The sequence below is a fragment of the Xyrauchen texanus genome, chromosome 23, assembly GCF_025860055.1.
Source record: "Xyrauchen texanus isolate HMW12.3.18 chromosome 23, RBS_HiC_50CHRs, whole genome shotgun sequence".
NCBI lineage: Eukaryota > Metazoa > Chordata > Actinopteri > Cypriniformes > Catostomidae > Xyrauchen > Xyrauchen texanus.
In genome coordinates, this window is record NC_068298.1 from 12,597,881 (window position 1) to 12,616,537 (window position 18,657).

Here is an 18,657-nt window from a genome sequence, read left to right on the forward strand (position 1 = left end):
CAGTCTCAACAGTGAAGCATGGTGGTGGCAGCATCATGCTGTGGGGATGTTTTTCAGCTTCAGGGACAGGACGACTGGTTGCAATCGAGGGAAAGATGAATGCAGCCAAGTACAGGGATATCCTGGACGAAAACCTTCTCCAGAGTGCTCTGGACCTCAGACTGGGCCGAAGGTTCACCTTCCAACAAGACAATGACCCTAAGCACACCGCTAAAATAACGAAGGAGTGGCTTCACAACAACTCCGTGACTGTTCTTGAATGGCCCAGCCAGAGCCCTGACTTAAACCAAATTGAGCATCTCTGGAGAGACCTGAAAATGGCTGTCCACCAACGTTTACCATCCAACCTGACAGAACTGGAGAGGATCTGCAAGGAGGAATGGCAGAGGATACCCAAATCCAGATGTGAAAAACTTGTTGCATCTTTCCCAAAAGACTCATGGCTGTATTAGATCAAAAGGGTGCTTCTACTAAATACTGAACAAAGGGTCTGAATACTTAGGACCATGTGATATTTCAGTTTTTCTTTTTAATAAATGTGCAAAAATGTCAACAATTCTGTGTTTTTCTGTCAATATGGGGTGCTGTGTGTACAATAATGAGGAAAAAAAATGAACTTAAATGATTTTAGCAAATGGCTGCAATATAACAAAGAGTGAAAAATTTAAGGGGGTCTGAGTACTTTCCGTACCCACTGTACTTGCAGATTTTTATGTGAGATCAGGCTGAACCAACCCACAAGATTGGTATTGTGGCATGCAAATTACATTCAGCACAAAATGTTGTGCATGTTTGCTCCTTTAAATGATTCGCATTATTCCTTTAATACATCGGCTGCTTAATTAACACCCAAATGCTAAAAGTCAGCCGTGGCGGGTAGCTCTGTCATTCTTACTAGCCACTTTGTCGAAAGACATTTTTTCAGGGTTTTTCCTGCATTGAAAATTGTGTTAATGTCGGGTGACTCAGAGCTGCTGCCAAAGGAAATTACTCCTTATGAATACCAGGAATGGTATTCATGCATCTTATAAAATACACGCGCATCTGTCACGCACATAGGGCGAACCCTAACCCTTCACCTGATATTCCAGCAGTCGGTGGAAACCACAAACTCCTGTGACCCATTTGAATTCTACAAAGAACATTCTAGTATAAATTGCTATATGGAGGTAGTCAAATCTCTCAAACTGCTAGACAGCACATACTGTATATTATAAACTGCACCGACGAGGTAAAGAGGAGACAAATACATCATCAGTTTTTAAAATACACATCATCATCCTTACTAAAAGAAATATATATATATTTTTAACTCTAACTAGTAACTTGTATAGATTCATTTTAAATCTATTAGGGTGAATATATTAGACATTATTTTATATAATTTTTAACTGTGAAAGTTGCAGTGAAAGGTTTCTAAATTAATGTGTTTAGGCTATTAGCTTTTTCATAACAAACACTACAGTTTATTTTTTTAGAAAAGACTATCAACATTAAACTAACCCCAGTAATGTGAAGCCACGTCTTACCTAATGGCCTTGTTATTACAAATGCTACTGTTAAACAATGGTAGAACAATGGGGTTTGAAGGGGTTGAAACTGAAAATTGGAAAAATTTAAAAATGATTGACAAATTTTCCTCCTGTTATATTCTACTCCTGTTCTAACTGATGTTTGCCTTTTATAGGTTACTTTAACCATCAGGTCTGTGTCCTACTGAACTTTTATCCTTCTTGTTGAAACAAAATGTCCAAATAAATGCATGCAGTTACAGTCTCCAGTCTCCTTTATCACATTATGCGAGGTGGGGGATTTTGGCTACTGAAAATGCTTAGTGGCTAGTGACCTTGGAAAATTTCTAGCCACAGTGGCTGGTGATATAAAAAGTACATTTCAAACTCTGACCACAGATAGCGCATGCAAATAAATTACGCTATCATCATACACATTTTCAGTCAAATGATTTAGCTATGCACATACGAAATGTCAATACATCGTTGAAAGCCTGTCCTTACTCACATTCACTCTGTCTTTGATTAGGTTGTCACTAGGACAGACAAGGCTGATCTTTGCGAGTTGCGTGTCCTGTTTATGTCTGTGTAATAAACAGAAGCGCATTGAGACGTGTGAGGCTTCTAAACTTCTGTCACCTCTACAAGATGAGGGTGGAGGTATGGCTCAGAAATTAAGTTCTGATTGGCTTGGGGAAAATGTAAAAAAAAATAAAAATAAAAATAATCATCAGACGTCCCTCCGTTGGCTATTGCATCCGCTCTGCAGTGAGAGGTGCAGTGAAAGGAGAGTAGGCTGGATATTGTTTGGCAAAAACATGGCAAAGCAAATCATTCTTGCCGATGAGTCACCCTTTCCTGACAGTTAATGAGCTCTGTCTTTCACTCTTTCTCTCCTCTCTTTATTGGAGGCCAGGCTCACAAATGAACTGCAGTGGGGGTGAGGACATTAGATTTCTTCTGCGCTGCGTCACATACTGAAGGAAAGCCAAGAAGAGACAAATGATTACAGACGGTATAATACTCAGTGGAAGGAATATGCCAAAGGCAATTAACTATGTGTCCTCACATTGTACACAGACTTAAACAGGATCTGGCCCAAAATGTATACAGTGAGGAAAATAAGTATTTGAACACCCTGCTATTTTGCAAGTTCTCCCACTTCGAAATCATGGAAGGGTCTGAAATTGTCATCGTAGGTGCATGTCCACTGTGAGAGACATAATCTAAAAAAATCCAGAAATCACAATGTATGATTTTTTAACTATTTATTTGTGTGATACAGCTGCAAATAAGTATTTGAACACCTGAGAAAATCAATGTTAATATTTGGTACAGTAGCCTTTGTTTGCAATTACAGAGGTCAAACGTTTCCTGTAGTTTTTCACCAGGTTTGCACACACTGCAGGAGGGATTTTGGCCCACTCCTCCACACAGATCTTCTCTAGATCAGTCAGGTTTCTGGGCTGTCGCTGAGAAACACAGAGTTTGAGCTCCCTCCAAAGATTCTCTACTGGGTTTAGGTCTGGAGACTGGCTAGGCCACGCCAGAACCTTGATATGCTTCTTACAGAGCCACTCCTTGGTTATCCTGGCTGTGTGCTTCGGGTCATTGTCATGTTGGAAGACCCAGCCTCGACCCATCTTCAATGCTCTAACTGAGGGAAGGAGGTTGTTCCCCAAAATCTCGCAATACATGGCCCCGGTCATCCTCTCCTTAATACAGTGCAGTCAGCCCTGTCCCATGTGCAGAAAAACACCCCCAAAGCATGATGCTACCACCCCCATGCTTCACAGTAGGGATGGTGTTCTTGGGATGGTACTCATCATTCTTCTTCCTCCAAACACGGTTAGTGGAATTATGACCAAAAATTTCTATTTTGGTCTCATCTGACCACATGACTTTCTCTCATGACTCCTCTGGATCATCCAAATGGTAATTGGCAAACTTAAGACGGGCCTTGACATGTGCTGGTTTAAGCAGGGGAACCTTCCGTGCCATGCATGATTTCAAACCATGACGTCTTACTGTATTACCAACAGTAACCTTGGAAACGGTGGTCCCAGCTCTTTTCAGGTCATTGACCAGCTCCTCCCGTGTAGTTCTGGGCTGATTTCTCACCTTTCTTAGGATCATTGAGACCCCACGAGGTGAGATCTTGCATGGAGCCCCAGTCCGAGGGAGATTGACAGTCATGTTTAGCTTCTTCCATTTTCTAATGATTGCTCCAACAGTGGACCTTTTTTCAACAAGCTGCTTGGCAATTTCCCGTAGCCCTTTCCAGCCTTGTGGAGGTGTACAATTTTGTCTCTAGTGTTTTTGGACAGCTCTTTGGTCTTGGCCATGTTAGTAGTTGGATTCTTACTGATTGTATGGGGTGGACAGGTGTCTTTATGCAGCTAACGACCTCAAACAGGTGCATCTAATTTAGGATAATAAATGGAGTGGAGGTGGACATTTTAAAGGCAGACTAACAGGTCTTTGAGGGTCAGAATTCTAGCTGATAGACAGGTGTTCAAATACTTATTTGCAGCTGTATCATACAAATAAATAGTTAAAAAATCATATATTGTGATTTCTGGATTTTTTTTTTTTAGATTATGTCTCTCACAGTGGACATGCACCTACGATGACAATTTCAGACCCCTCCATGATTTCCAAGTGGGAGAACTTGCAAAATAGCAGGGTGTTCAAATACTTATTTTCCTCACTGTATATGCAGCTGCCTTCAAAGGCTGTATCTTGGCCATTACGGAACCTCCTAAGTGATCGATTTGGAGCACGCTACAAAAGGTGGCACAATAATAGTGCTCCAAGCGGGAGACTTGACACACAAATGTCAGTGGAGTTTGACATTAGCATGTTAAGCTAACAACACGATACTCTAACATGCATATAAATACACATTAAACAAAACTATTGGTTAAACTATGTATTTTTAATTACACTGATCTAGTTTTATTAGTACTTCCAGTATTGAATGATAAAAGTACATTTTATTCATCATTTCTCTCACGTCCACCATCTTTTTTACTGAGCTTGTTGAATTGCATACTTGGATTACATTCTCGGTGAAGGATCCATGTGAGGCTGCCTTAGGATTTGGTTAAACAAGGTAGCTTAGGAGGCAGCTTTATAAAGATTCCTACCTTTTGGAATAGCCTTCATATCTGGAGTGCACCTACGATACCTTAAGAAAATATTTTCTTACTGAAAAAATATCTGAATACTCTTAAAACAAGATAAAATTACTTGAGATGCAAAATGACATAAGGTATTTTGCCTTATTTAAAAATAATTGAAACTATATATATATATATATATATATATATATATATATATATATATATATATATATATATAATGTTAATGCTGAAAACATGAAACACTCATTGATAATGGGGTTTAAAAAAAAAAAAAACGCATTCTATTGGGCAAATAGTTTTTTTTTCTTAATTTAAGCATAATGCCCACTAAAGTTTGTATCTCTGAAAATAAGATGTAATATCTTATGTCTTTCTGTAATTTGTTTTGTTTTAAGGATGTTTAATATTTAAGATAAAATGTAAATATATATATATATATATGTATATATATATATATCATTTTTTTCAGTATTGGAACAAAGGAATTGTGTGTATTATGTTGATGATGTAATTGTTTGCTGAAATTGTTGATGATGCATAGGTATAGTTGTGTAGAATATTTTGTCGAATCATATGATGTCAGTTAGGATTAACTTACTTGGGGGTTACACCTCCAGAGAAATTTAGAGCTTGAGAATGACTAAATAATTTTGCAAGACTTTGCAGATTGCAATATGTTCATTTCCTAGAATGTACCCATTCAGCACCTTAAGATGCTCTGTATGGCTCATCAGCAGGTGAAAAACAGGGTGCAGGTTTTTCTCTGTGCTGTTCAGCAGCTCTGTATCTAAACGAATCAGAAGTGTGGAGCAGCCTGACGGGGTCTTTACAAGGCCATGAGCACCATGCCACTCCGATTCTCTCCCTCTATGTGCTTACACAGCCATATGTGATCAGTCTTTTTTAACCGCAGAAATATGGTTTCTGTCCAGTCGTTTACATCCGTCTCTATGACTGGAGGTTTACATTTATCTGTCTCATTGTATGCCAGAAAAAAGATTCACTTCTGATATTTTCTAAAACAGAAATAGGAGGTATAATGGCTTCCCTGAGTAAAGCGCTGTGCTCTCAGGCTTCTTTGATGGTTTGCTCTTTCAGTGGTCTAATAATATTAATGTTTGTACAGGAGTCCTGGTCCACAGAAAACACTGTTCTCTGGTTCTCTTTTTTTTTCTTTGACAATAAATAAATTGTACTCCATACAGTAACAGTATCATTGTTTTGTAAAAACCAAGACATATATGTTATAAATATTCTGTAATTTTTTTATGTCAACCCTGACATTTAATGGTAAGGTAAGTGTTGGTTTGTAGCAGCAGTAGTTGTCCCTTAATGAAGAATAGGCTGAATCAAGATTTTATGGCATATATTTTTCAGGATCAGTGAACTTATGTGTTGTATTTTTCCATCTTTTTCTTTTTCCACAGGTCCACCTGTGAACGTAACATGCAACATTTTTATCAACAGTTTTGGATCCATTGCTGAAACAACAATGGTGAGTGCATTGGTCATTTTGTTGAAGTTCTGGTGTTTGGATATCCTTTATATACTTAAATTAAAGAGAAGAATCAACCACATGATAGTTAACCAATATCCCTTCTGTAAAAAAAATAAACATAAGATAATGTGGTCTTAATTTATGAACCATTTTAAGGTGATGGAAAGGCAGTGATTTGAATATGTGCACCAATTGTTAGACTTTCACACTATTGACGTATTGATCATATGCCCATATATGTGCTCCCAGTAGTCCAGCGTTTTTTATGTTTTTATCAATGTTCAAAGATTGCTAGATCATCGCCATAGTTGATCAAGGTCAGTACACAATCCCAAAATTATGGAGAAGCTTTTTTTCATTCTCTTATAGTGTAATGTAGGCCCTATTGACAAACCCAGATGGGACTGAAAGTCATTTGCACTCTTTGAATGGCTGATAAAAGTATGAATTATATGCAAAACAGTGTCCATTTTAGTGGCGTAGAATTGATGTGTTTCTCTTATTTACTCATTTCTGAAAATGTTATAATATCAAATCATGCCAAAGATATCGTGTTAATTTGCAAACCTTTAAAATATATATTTAAAGGGACAGTTCACCCAAAAAATAAGAATTATCTCATTTACTCACCCTCATGCCATCCCAGATGTGTATGACTCTCTTTTTTCTGCAGAACACAAGTGAAGATTTTTAGAAGAACCTTTCAGCTCGGAATGTCCATTCATTGCAAGCAAATGGTGACCAGAACTCAAAATGTCCGAAAAGGGCATAAAGGCAGCATAAACGTAATCCATATAACTCCAGTGGTTAAATCCATATCTTCAGAAGAGGTATTATAAGTGTGGAGGAGAAACAAATCAATATTTAAGTATTTTGTTTACTTTTAATCTACACTTTCAAATTCAGTCACCTACTGGTCGGTGGAGATTTATAGTAAAAAAGGACTTTAATAGTAATCTGTTTCTTATCCACACCTATCATTTTGCTTCTGAAGGCACATGGATTACTTTTATACTGCCTTTATGCCCTTTTCTGACATTTTGAGTTCTTGTCACCATTCATTTGCATTTTATGGACCTACAGAGCTGAAATTTGCTTCTAAAAATCTTGTATTCTGCAGTAGAAAGATAGTCATACATATCTGGAATGGAATTTTCATTTTTAAGTGAATTATCACTTTAATAAAATATTATATGAATAATAGCATAACTTATTTTAAATACAAAACATTCAACCAGTTAATAAAATGTATTGTATGTATTATATAAACAATAAAACCAACCTATCAGAAAATGACACTTTACATGCAAATTCCTAAAAAAACGAATGAGATCACATTGGTAATATACAGCTCTAGTGAATGTAGGCTAAGTAAATATCTTTTTTCTTAAGATTGGGCATGCCAAAGTCCTAATGGACCAAGATTTCTTCCTAAGGCATAACAAATAGAGCATTTTCCACTCTCTTTTTCCTCCATAACCAGCGGAATTGATCCGCATTGCTCTTGCCCTTGTTCACACTGAGCAGCCGCAGCGAGGAGGAGGGGAAGAAGAAGGTAACGCAAGCAAAATCAATAAATCTTTAGCACTTATAGGGCAGCTGAGAACAATGTGTCATCTGACCGTCTCCGGCCATTACTGGGACCAGCGGTTCCACCAGCCCTCAACTGTCTTAATTGTTTACCCCTTTTCTAAGGTACGGGGCCAAGGGAGAGGCAAGTGGCTATATAATTACTTCGCTGGCTCTTTCATTTTCTTGCCGAAGTTAGAGAGGATGTGTAAATTCCAAAGTCCAGCATTTGTTAGCAGAGTTAAGGCGTGCAAGAGTCATGCCAGAATGCAAACTTTTTCTAATATGTCACCGCCAGGATAGGATCTAGCCTTGGGCTTGAATTGCATTATGAGTAGGTTGTTGCCATAAATCAAACTCCTTAGTCTAGAGAAATCAAATCGGGAAAAAAAATTGTGTGTGTGCCCTGATGAATGTGTGCCCACTCATTGCTTGTTTGCAAAATCATTCTGTCGGAAACTAGCTGTATGTTTGAAGGGTAGCATTTGACTTCAGGCACTCTCTTTGTGTCACAACTTTGGTCTTGGTAATGGATGTCAGATAATCAGAGAAGACAAGAAAGGAGCGTTTACTAATTGCGCAATATTTGTGATTTCCGTGCTGTTAAGGCGGCAAGAGGAGAACAGATGTGTTTACATAACACCTGAGTAATTGGAGATAATGCCATTGGTAATGAAGCCGCTATGTATGGCTTTGTTGTTTTTGCAGGGTTCATTGGCTTCTAAAAATGACCGTGAGCTGTTTATCATAAGGGAGGAATATTGACATAGTAAAATCGATAGTAAAAATGTAAAATGTTCTTTTTCCAAGCAATGTTGGCTGTGCTATCTGAGAGGCAAATCTAATAACCTGTGGCAGATGATTCTCCTCCATCAAAATATTTTGAAATTCTGGGGATGAACCGGTCACCTTACATTAGTATAATTGCCCTGAAATGTACTTGCATGTTGTAGCTGATTGCCATTGCAAAGGTCATCTACTATATGTTCCTCCATGTGGATCATTCCAAGGTACATTACTGCCTAGACAGTTTAATAGTCTCCCTGAAATGATATAACTGCAAGCCTGATTTGGAAAGGAATTGATAATTATGTCAGTCTGTTGGGGAGAAATGTCACTGGTTTTACACACGGCCCATTTCGCCACATATATCTCCACAAATAACAATTATCCAAAGTGAAATTTATAGTGAGACGACACCTAATTTACCTGGACTGAGTTTAGACACACAAGCAAAAAAAAAAAAACATGTCCTTGTGAAAATGCACAGACTCCCAAAGCTGATATTAATTGCAAACCTGCTTACAGTATCTGTTCTTCCTCCCCTCTGATCTATTGACATGGCTGTCTTTGTATGCCACAGGATTACAGAGTGAACATTTTCCTGAGACAGCAGTGGAATGACCCTCGGCTGGCCTACAGCGAATACCCCGATGACTCACTTGACCTTGATCCCTCCATGTTGGACTCCATTTGGAAACCAGATCTGTTCTTTGCCAATGAAAAGGGAGCCAATTTTCACGAGGTTACCACTGACAACAAGCTTCTAAGGATCTCAAAAAATGGGAATGTCTTGTACAGTATAAGGTAATAATCAAATTCATAATCCCAGCCTGATCTCATTTTTGCAATTAAAACTTTACGTGCTCTATAACACGATTGGCTGCAGGTTTCCAGTGAAATGTCCAGCTGGGGGTGCCAAAAGCAAGTAAAATAGTGTCATATTCAGACAGAGGTTTTAGGGTGAATTTTTGATGGATGTTTTTAAAACATACCTCCCTAACATAAAACGTTTGCCTGAACCTAACAAATAGTTTTAAAATATAAATGAGACATCCTTACCAAATGAACGCCTAAACATAACCATTAGTGTTTTAAAATGCAGAAACGGAATTAAAATGCACATTTTCTGAAGCAACCACCTCATTTCGTGCCACTTCATGTGTCACGTGTCAGCTTCAGTTCATAGCTGGGCTTGAATCGCGATCTTCTGACTCAATGTCGGATGCCCTATCAGGTGAGCTACACGCAAGGTATTACATTTTTTTCTCTACCCTTTGCTCCCCAATTTGGCATGCCCAATTCCCAATGCGCTCTAGGTCCTCGTGGTGGCGTAGTGACTCACCTCAATCCGGTTGGCAGAGGACAAACCTCAGTTGCCTCTGCATCTGAGACCGTCAATCCGTGAATCTTATCACGTGGCTTCGTTCCCACGGAGACATGATGCATGTGGAGGCTTCACGCTATTCTACATGGCATCCACGCACAACTCACCAAACTCCCCATCGAGACCGAGAACCACATTTTACCGACCACAAGGAGTTTACCCAGGGGTGGAAAGAGTACTGAAAAATCATACTTAATTAGAAGTACTGTTATATCCCAAAATATTTTGTGTGAGAAGAGTAAAAGTAGCTGTCCTAAAATCTACTCAAGTAAGAGTGTAGAACGGAGGAGGACAACGTACGCCCGGTCCCCAATCAGCCTGATGGGGGGACGCGAGGAATAAAGGCGGCCAGTGACGACAGTTTGAGGGTTCAGTTTATTATTAAACTATTATTTATATTTCCAAGCTGGTTCTCGCCTCCTCCTTTCCCATAACTCCCTTTACAAAGAGTAAAAGAGTAGCTCATGTAAAAGTACTCATGAGTAATGAGTATTGAGTATTGAGTTGCAAAACATATGCCCCATTATAATGAACACTGTATGCCAACTTTTAAAATACATCACATGCACAGAAAATAGTGCATTAAAAGTACAGTTACAGCACTTAAAATGTACTCAAGTAAAAGTCAAAAAAATGTTAACTATTTAAAAAGTAATTTTTTGAGGGAAAATTAGTTAATTACAGTAACATGAATATTTGTAATTCATTACTTTACACCCCTGCGGTTACCCCATGTGACTCCACCCTCCCTAGCAACCGGGCCAATTTGATTGCTTAGGGAACCTGGTAGGAGTCACTCAGCATGCCCTGGATTCAAACTCGTGACTCCAGGGGTGTAGTCAGCGTCTTTACTTGCTGAGTTTCCCAGGCCCCCATGCAAGGTATTTCTTTTGGAATAAGTATATTTATGTTGGTGGGTTTGTAACACAAGTATTAAAATGTATAGTATTTCAAATGATGCTTCAGATTAAAAGTGTGTTGATATCATAAAATAGCAGGTTCTGAGTAATAGAGAGAAAAATTATATAAAAGTATTTATAAAGTCATTATCAGCCATTAAAGTCATGTTTTGAGTAAAATTGTATAAAAAACACAGTTGTTGTAGCACCTCTAGTGTTCATTTCTCCTGGAAACTGCAAGTTTAATATCAAGTTTTGCAAAAATGTAGATAGTAAAGTTTTCAATGTAATTAATTAATACTGTACATTATACAGTTTGTTCACAAATGTATATATAAGGACAATAATGTATAGCATAGGATAGCAGATAGCAGGGATAATATAACATACCATATGATTGTGAAAATAATTTAGTTAGGATAGCAAAATAATCAGGCTGATTGACTTTTAAAATTGAGGCAATCAAGGTTTGCATTTGGTTTGTTTTTGATGTCAAAGGTCATTTTTGTCATCTATAACTTTGTTATAAGGCTAAAACGAATCCAATATTTTGCCCAATCTTTGTTACATGTGTCAGGCAAGCTGGTGGTACATCACTTCCGATGTTGTTCATGCATTTGCAAAATGTAGTTTTCAGCCTATGTCATATTAATAGGTTTGCATATTACTGGGGCCTATGCAGTTCATAGTAATATTAATAGGACCTTTTTGTTACCTTTTGTTTTATAAAATTTTTTTGAACTGTTTTGGTTTAACTTGATGTAAATCAATGTGATGTAAAATATGGGTTCCAAAGCAAAACCTGTTGACAATTACTGCAATATGTTGAAGCTAAATCTCATTGAAATCATGTTTTTTTTATTGTGTGGTATTATGAAATGTATAACTTTATACATATATTTATTCTTATCAAATGAAATATGTAGCTTAAAATAAAAGGGTGCATGTATCTTTCTTTTCACTTATTCCCAAATTCACTTCATATCTTATAATTCTAGCATTAAAGAGGACTGGGGTTGTAGTGAATAGCTATGTGGACTGAGAGGATAGAACAGGTAGCATGCTCATCTCTTAACTTGACACTATCAAACTATGAATCCTTCAGATCAATTTGGTCGTCACTGTGAACTCCCTAAATTGCTTCAGCCACAGTGCACATTAGATTAAAAAGATTGAAAATTGGAGGTAAATAACTCCTTGCCTGTGATAGTGGCATTATTACAGCCTTGAGTGAGTATTGAGTCCATGAAGTGCTCTGCCCTGGGTTATTTCTTTATCTAGCTTTAATATCTGAGTCAGTTTATCAAGAAAATAATGAGTAGGCCCACAAGGAACATGCGCCTGCAGAAAGCATCACAGATTCTATTTTTTTGCTTTAAAATTAGGATTGTCAAGCGATTAAACTTTTTAATTAAATTAGTTACATGATAAGCACATTATTTAAATGATCAAATACTTATTTAAATTATCTTTATTTTTGTTTCAGATAAGTGAAGCATTGAATAGACATAACTAAAATTGGATTCATAATCTACATGCAGTCCACAGCAATTGATAGAGTTTGTAATCTAGTCAATCTGTCTGAAGCAGTGGCATAGCCAAGGGTGGCCCAAATTAGACACAAGACCACCCAGAATATTAGAGATTCGTTTTTTACTTCAAATATGTATATTTATAAAATGGTTACAAAAATAATTGTAAATTCTACCTTCTGAAAGTGTGAAAGGAATATTTTAATGTGACAGCCTTTCTGTTGCTAAGGAGACTTTGGAGAAAAATTATTTGGGCAACATTTTGGCCCATCTTCTTTTAATGAGGCCCACCCAAAAGTAATTTCCTGGCTGTGCCCTTGGTCTAAGGTCTATTAAAAACATTTTTTTTAAAAAATACAAAAAAGACAATGTTTCCAAAATCAGCATAAATTAGTTAATATGTTAATATTCATAGGTTTAAATAAATATTGGATTTCATACATTTAAATGGATCAACCACTGAAAAGGTTTACATTAATAATATTGAACTTCATACATTTTAATGGATTAACCACTGAAAAGGGGAATAGAAAAGAATACTCTGACTTAATTTGTTGTGTTATTTGTTACTGATGGTGGATCTTATTGTTTTCAGAATAACACTGATTTTGGCTTGCCCCATGGACTTGAAGAATTTCCCTATGGATGTGCAGACCTGTATAATGCAGCTGGAGAGCTGTAAGTATGCCCTCATCCTTTCAGCCTGATGGAGAGGATTTATTCAGTGCTGCAGAGATGGATGTTCTAGTGGCTGGCATGAGGAGATGAAGAGCGTAGTGATTTAAAAGCACCGTGCAGCAGTCAGCAGGGAGATGCTTTAAGCACAAACCACTGCTGGCCCCTCCTACCATTATAGATGTATGTTATTTATTCTCAAATTTGCTCAATTAAAGCATATTTCTGCTGGGAAACTAGTGTTAGAATGTGCTCCGGACTTCTTTTTCACTGAAGCCTTTGCTCTTTTAATGTGAACACTAAAATGTTGTCTCCAGTGCTTCATTTGCAAATTACGAGGTCCTGGAAAATGGAACAGTGAAGAATCTGGTGGCTTGGGGGGAGGGTTTTTTTTGGTCATAAATGAAACACTAGAATATGAGCGTTCCTTAGCTGTGCAACCAACCAGCAAATGCAAATCATGGTTTATAATAGTGTCTGTTGTCTAATTTAAAAACAAGAAACAAGCCCTTCCTAATGTTCCAGAGTGGTCCAAAATTCCTGTTTCAATAGGAAATGTGGGACTGAACATGACAAATCTACGTCGCTGTCATTAAAATCAATATCGTTTCCTACACTGTGAGCAGTGTGACGTCGGGCACTTGTGTTGTAAATTGTGTTGTAAATCTACTTTTGTTTACATTTTTTATGGGGATATGAGGAATATAGGGATTTTTATGAAAGATATGCACAGACCATAGCATTCATTTCTTTCAGAAAGTTACGAGATGGGGGATCCACTTAAAAATGGGATGAAACTGAATCTGGATCCGGCTTGTTCTGCAACAAATTAAGCTGTGGTTCTGTCTCTCCTGAACAACATTTGATTCCACTATGTCTTTCCTCCACCAGTTGGCTACACGATGAATGATCTCATATTTGAGTGGGATGAGAAAGGAGCTGTGCAGGTAGCAGACGGATTGACGTTACCTCAGTTTTTACTAAAGGAAGAGAAAGATTTGCGCTACTGCACCAAGCACTATAACACAGGTCAGTGCCATTTTATCTTGTATTATTTGGCATTTGAAGCTGTACTGTTTGTTTAGAGTCAAGCAGAAAACGCAGATAACACACATACAAATAACACTGTTATAGGAGACATTGTTACAAATTACTTGGTTCTGAAACTGAAGGATGGAGGCTACAGCTCTGCTTTGATTCTTATTCATGAACTTTCAATTGAGTTAAATACCATCTGTTCGGTCAACGTCAACAGTCAGGATTTGTTACACTCCAGATAATGCGGGGAAAATGCTGAAGGCGAGACTAGCTCAGATCAAAATAGAAGCATGCCTAAACAGAAGGGACAGTTAGAGCAAATTTTCTGTCCCTTTTCTTTAATAATAATTCTCATTGAGCTAAAGTGTACTTTTAATGCCAGTTGTTTTGTAAAATATCTTCAACAGTCTTCCAGTGTTAAGGATCTTAAAAAGGTTGTGAATCTTTGCTTAACCATAATTGAAATAGTTCATCCAAATATTATCATTTACTCACCCTCATGTTTTTTCGATCCTGTATTATTATTTTCTTTTGTCCATTAAAAAAATACAAAAAAATGATAAGCGGAATGTCCAAACTGCTCTTTTTCATAAAAATATAGTGGATGGGGATTTGCACTGTAAAGCTCCAAAAATACAAAAAGCACCATAAAATGATCATAAAAGTAATGCACAATATTCCAATCTTCTGAAACAATATTTTGTTAAAAAAAAAATCAGTTAGATTTCCCTTAAAAAAACTGGTAGATGTGGTTGCCAGAAATTCACTGTAAAAAATAAGGTAACCACGTGTCAGGCTTTACGGGATGTAATTTTGATGCCTGCATATTTTACGGTGCATTATTGTCGTTTATATTATTAATTGATAAACTTGATATTAACCTTCTGAAACTGTACAAATCTGTTTTTCACTTTATAATGTATTGTTAATCACAGTAGAAATTAAAAAAAGGGCATGATAACATGAAGTTCATCAATAGAGGCTTCCTGGAGCAATGACCAATTAACATGTAGAGACAGTGCTCATTGTCACTCACACAAACACTAAACACCATCAAGGTAATGCAATTTAAATAATGCCGTAAAAAATAACTAAACTACATTAAATATAATACAGAACACCCTAAAGTACATAACAGATATTACAAATAAGAAAAGAATAACTATTCCCATAAAATATAATTAAATGTAATAGGTCACACAGGGAATTCTGGGTACGCCCGATTATTGTTTTTTACTGTACTTTTAACAGTAATTTACCATAAAAAGATGTACCGTTGATATGGGAAAATCAGACTTTTTGCATCTAAAAAAATTATTTTTACAAAATGTTTCCGTAAAACTACATGTTTTGTCTTTTTAAATATATTAAAATTTTGTACCATATATTATAAGGTGACTACAAATTTACCAATTAAGGGCTTTTTACTGTAGCAAATTTACAGTCTTTTACAGTGTACAAAAGCTTTGTTTGAGTAAATGTATTAAAATCAATTTCATCATCATAAAAACAGCTTTTCAGCTAACAAATAAATACAATTAATGTATTAATGAATGAATACTACATAGCTTCAATTAAGTTTTCAAAAACATTATTAGGCACTTCAATAATAAAACCATTTTGGGCACAATGCTAAGTCCTCTTTCTCGTTCATGTCTGATGCATTTCTCATCTGTGACCTCAGATCTTATTCCTGTGGTGTGTTAACTTTTCACGTCACCTCTCACCTCACTGTTGGTGTGCAGTTGAAGCCTATCGAAGGCTCTGAGGTTGCCCTAAAATTGTAATCATCCCCTTGCTGTGTTTCTTTCTCAGTCACTCACTCCCTCTCTCTCACTTCTTTCTTCTGTTGAAACAGACATGTTCTTTTAGCGCAAGCACTGGACAGCCAACCCAGTGCTGAGTGCTTGTGCTCAAGCATTAACTGGAAATTAAGGTGTCGTTTCTCTCAGATGTATTAGAAGTTTGGGTGTAATGCATTACTAAGTAATTAAATACTGTAATTAAATTACTTTTTCATTGAAAAGGTAAAGGGGATTACTCTTAATTTGTAAGTAATTTAATTACAGTTACTTCTGATGTAATTGTGTTAAACACAGTGAAGACTATAGAACAATTACATATAAAAAATAGTGAATTTAAAATTTAAATTTAAAGTCTAATGTTAAAATGTATGTTTTCCATTTGAATGCAGCCCCCTTAAATTCTTTAGCCAGTTTATTCATAATTTAATTGATTTTATATGATTTATTTGAAAGAATTAAAAGTACAATTTCATGTCTATACTTGTATTTTTCATCTGGTCAAGGTTTTAGAAAGTAATTAGCAATAAGTAATGCAATTACTTTTCAGACAGAGTCATTAGTACAGTAAACTAATTACACTGTAAAACATGTTATTAGTAGTTAGTTATTAATAACTTTTTTAGAGTAACTTACCCAACACTGTTTATTAGTGGTTTATTAGCTCTACAGTCCAGCTTCCTTTGGGTTTGTTTTCTCCATCCAATTGCACCCTCAGTGTCCCTTGGGGAAGGGCAGACTAGATGTTATTTTCATTTTAATGCTGGTTTCACCTATTATTCGCTTGGCTGTTTTCAATCAACAAAGAATGTAATCCAATACCTCTGTTTGCTTTCAGTATATTTACAGTATTTTCCTTTTATGTCTATGCACTGTAGATAATTAAGCAAATGTTTCAGTCTTTGCAGACAATAAATAATATTCCAAAGGAAAAGGAAATATTTGAGGTTTAGACAATATCAGTTCTACAAACAACTGCAAAAATCTTAAAGTTGAATGGACCTTGACCTTGACATTTTCAGCTGAGATTTGCTGTCTATTTGCAGTGTGTAAACTCATTTGAAAGTAACACGGCCCTGCTTAAAATCTTTACCATTCTTAGCTGGTTTGCTTGCCTTAGATGGCCAAGCTGGTAAGTGCTCAAAGAACCTCTAAAACCAGACAACTGACCTGTCTGACCAAGATGTGGGAGCAGCTAAAACAATCAAAATAAACCAGCAATGACATTGTACTGCAGAAACATATGGAAAATTATATATTTTTTTTATAACAGATGTGTAATCACTTCACAAAGAGGCTGCAATGAAAACCATGTACATTTTCTGTTTACCAGGGAAGTTCACCTGTATAGAGGTTCGTTTTCACCTGGAAAGACAGATGGGCTATTATCTGATCCAGATGTACATCCCCAGTCTGCTGATTGTCATTTTGTCTTGGGTGTCCTTCTGGATTAACATGGATGCTGCTCCTGCTCGTGTAGGCTTGGGCATTACTACTGTGCTGACCATGACCACCCAGAGCTCAGGATCAAGAGCCTCTCTTCCGAAGGTCAGTAGGGTGTCCTGCAATTTTTCTGCTTAATCAGTTCCCTATAAAACCCTTATCCCTGTTGGAATTATTTTAGAAAGTTCCATAATTTTGGTTCCTACAATTTGTCACGAGTTTTGAGGCAAAGCATTGATCCACACTTTATAGCCAAAAGTATGTGAACACCAAAACACTATATTTATAAGTGCTTGTTGAATGTTTAATTTCACAACCAAGGGCATACATAATGAGGAGCTAACATGGTTGGAGCATGGCTGCAATGTTTTGCTCACATTCAGAAAAAATAACATCAATAAGACATTTCTTTATGGCTATTTCTTCACCTGTTAGTAATGGATGTATATGTACGTATAATGTGTTCATTTAAAAATGTTGCAACAAACATTTACTGTATTTTATTGTATGTAATATTTTACAGTGGAGGTAACTAAATCTCACATTATTTATTGGTAAATGCAGTTAAGTACACAACATTCAATGCCAAAGGAATGTTTGTCTGAGAAATCCCGCATGAAAACTAAAGACAAAAAAAACCTAAAAAAAAAAAAAAAACAACAAAAAACTAAAAATACTACTGGCCACTCAAGGAGAATCTCACATAGCTCTTCATACCTTTTTAGCCTATGGCACAAAGAAGACCAGCATGGGGCCATGAAAGCTAATTCATTATTCATGAATCTTTGTGCACTGATAGCAATTTGTCATGATGATTTTCAATGACCTGCTATTATTTCCTCTTTATTTATTTAACTACAGATTTTTTCAGTTATGAGTTCCATGTCCCTTTGTGTGTGTGTGTGTGTGTGTGTGTGTGTGTGTGTGTGTGTGTGTGTGTGTGTGTGTGTGTGTGTGTGTGTGTGTGTGTGTGATTGTTGTCATAACTACTTTGAAGAATGTACAAAATCATGTCCATCATTTCTAATCTCTTTGTACCTGCTTTGTGTAACCTTGAATGACCTGTCTTTTGTGTATTGTGAACAAGAATTTTACATTCTACATGCTGTGTTATAGATGAGATACAGCGTGCATATGCATTATACAGACAGGATATTGCTGTAGTTTGACTACCATGTTGATCCTTTAAATGTACCATGACTTGGCAACTGTAGGCAAGAAACACACATACTGTTCAAGTAAATATATTCAGGTTGTCATGTCTGACATGGTCACACTAAAACCTTTGTCTCTCGAACATGGATTTATGTGATTAAAGTGGGTTGTATGAGTATGTCCTGGGAAATCATTCTCAGCTTGGGTGATCTGTATGATTCA

The 18,657-nt window shown here is 36.6% G+C and overlaps 1 protein-coding gene across 1 annotated transcript in view; it reads left to right on the plus strand.

Annotated features, from left to right (window-relative positions):
- LOC127617091 (glycine receptor subunit alphaZ1-like) overlaps positions 1–18,657 on the plus strand; it is a 62,220-nt gene that overhangs the window by 26,167 nt on the left and 17,396 nt on the right. The window contains exons 3-7 of the mRNA XM_052088975.1: positions 6,085–6,152; positions 9,088–9,311; positions 12,918–13,000; positions 13,889–14,026; positions 17,171–17,385. Of these exons, the coding sequence (XP_051944935.1) occupies positions 6,085–6,152; positions 9,088–9,311; positions 12,918–13,000; positions 13,889–14,026; positions 17,171–17,385 (728 nt within the window). The remainder of the gene's footprint in view (positions 1–6,084; positions 6,153–9,087; positions 9,312–12,917; positions 13,001–13,888; positions 14,027–17,170; positions 17,386–18,657) is intronic.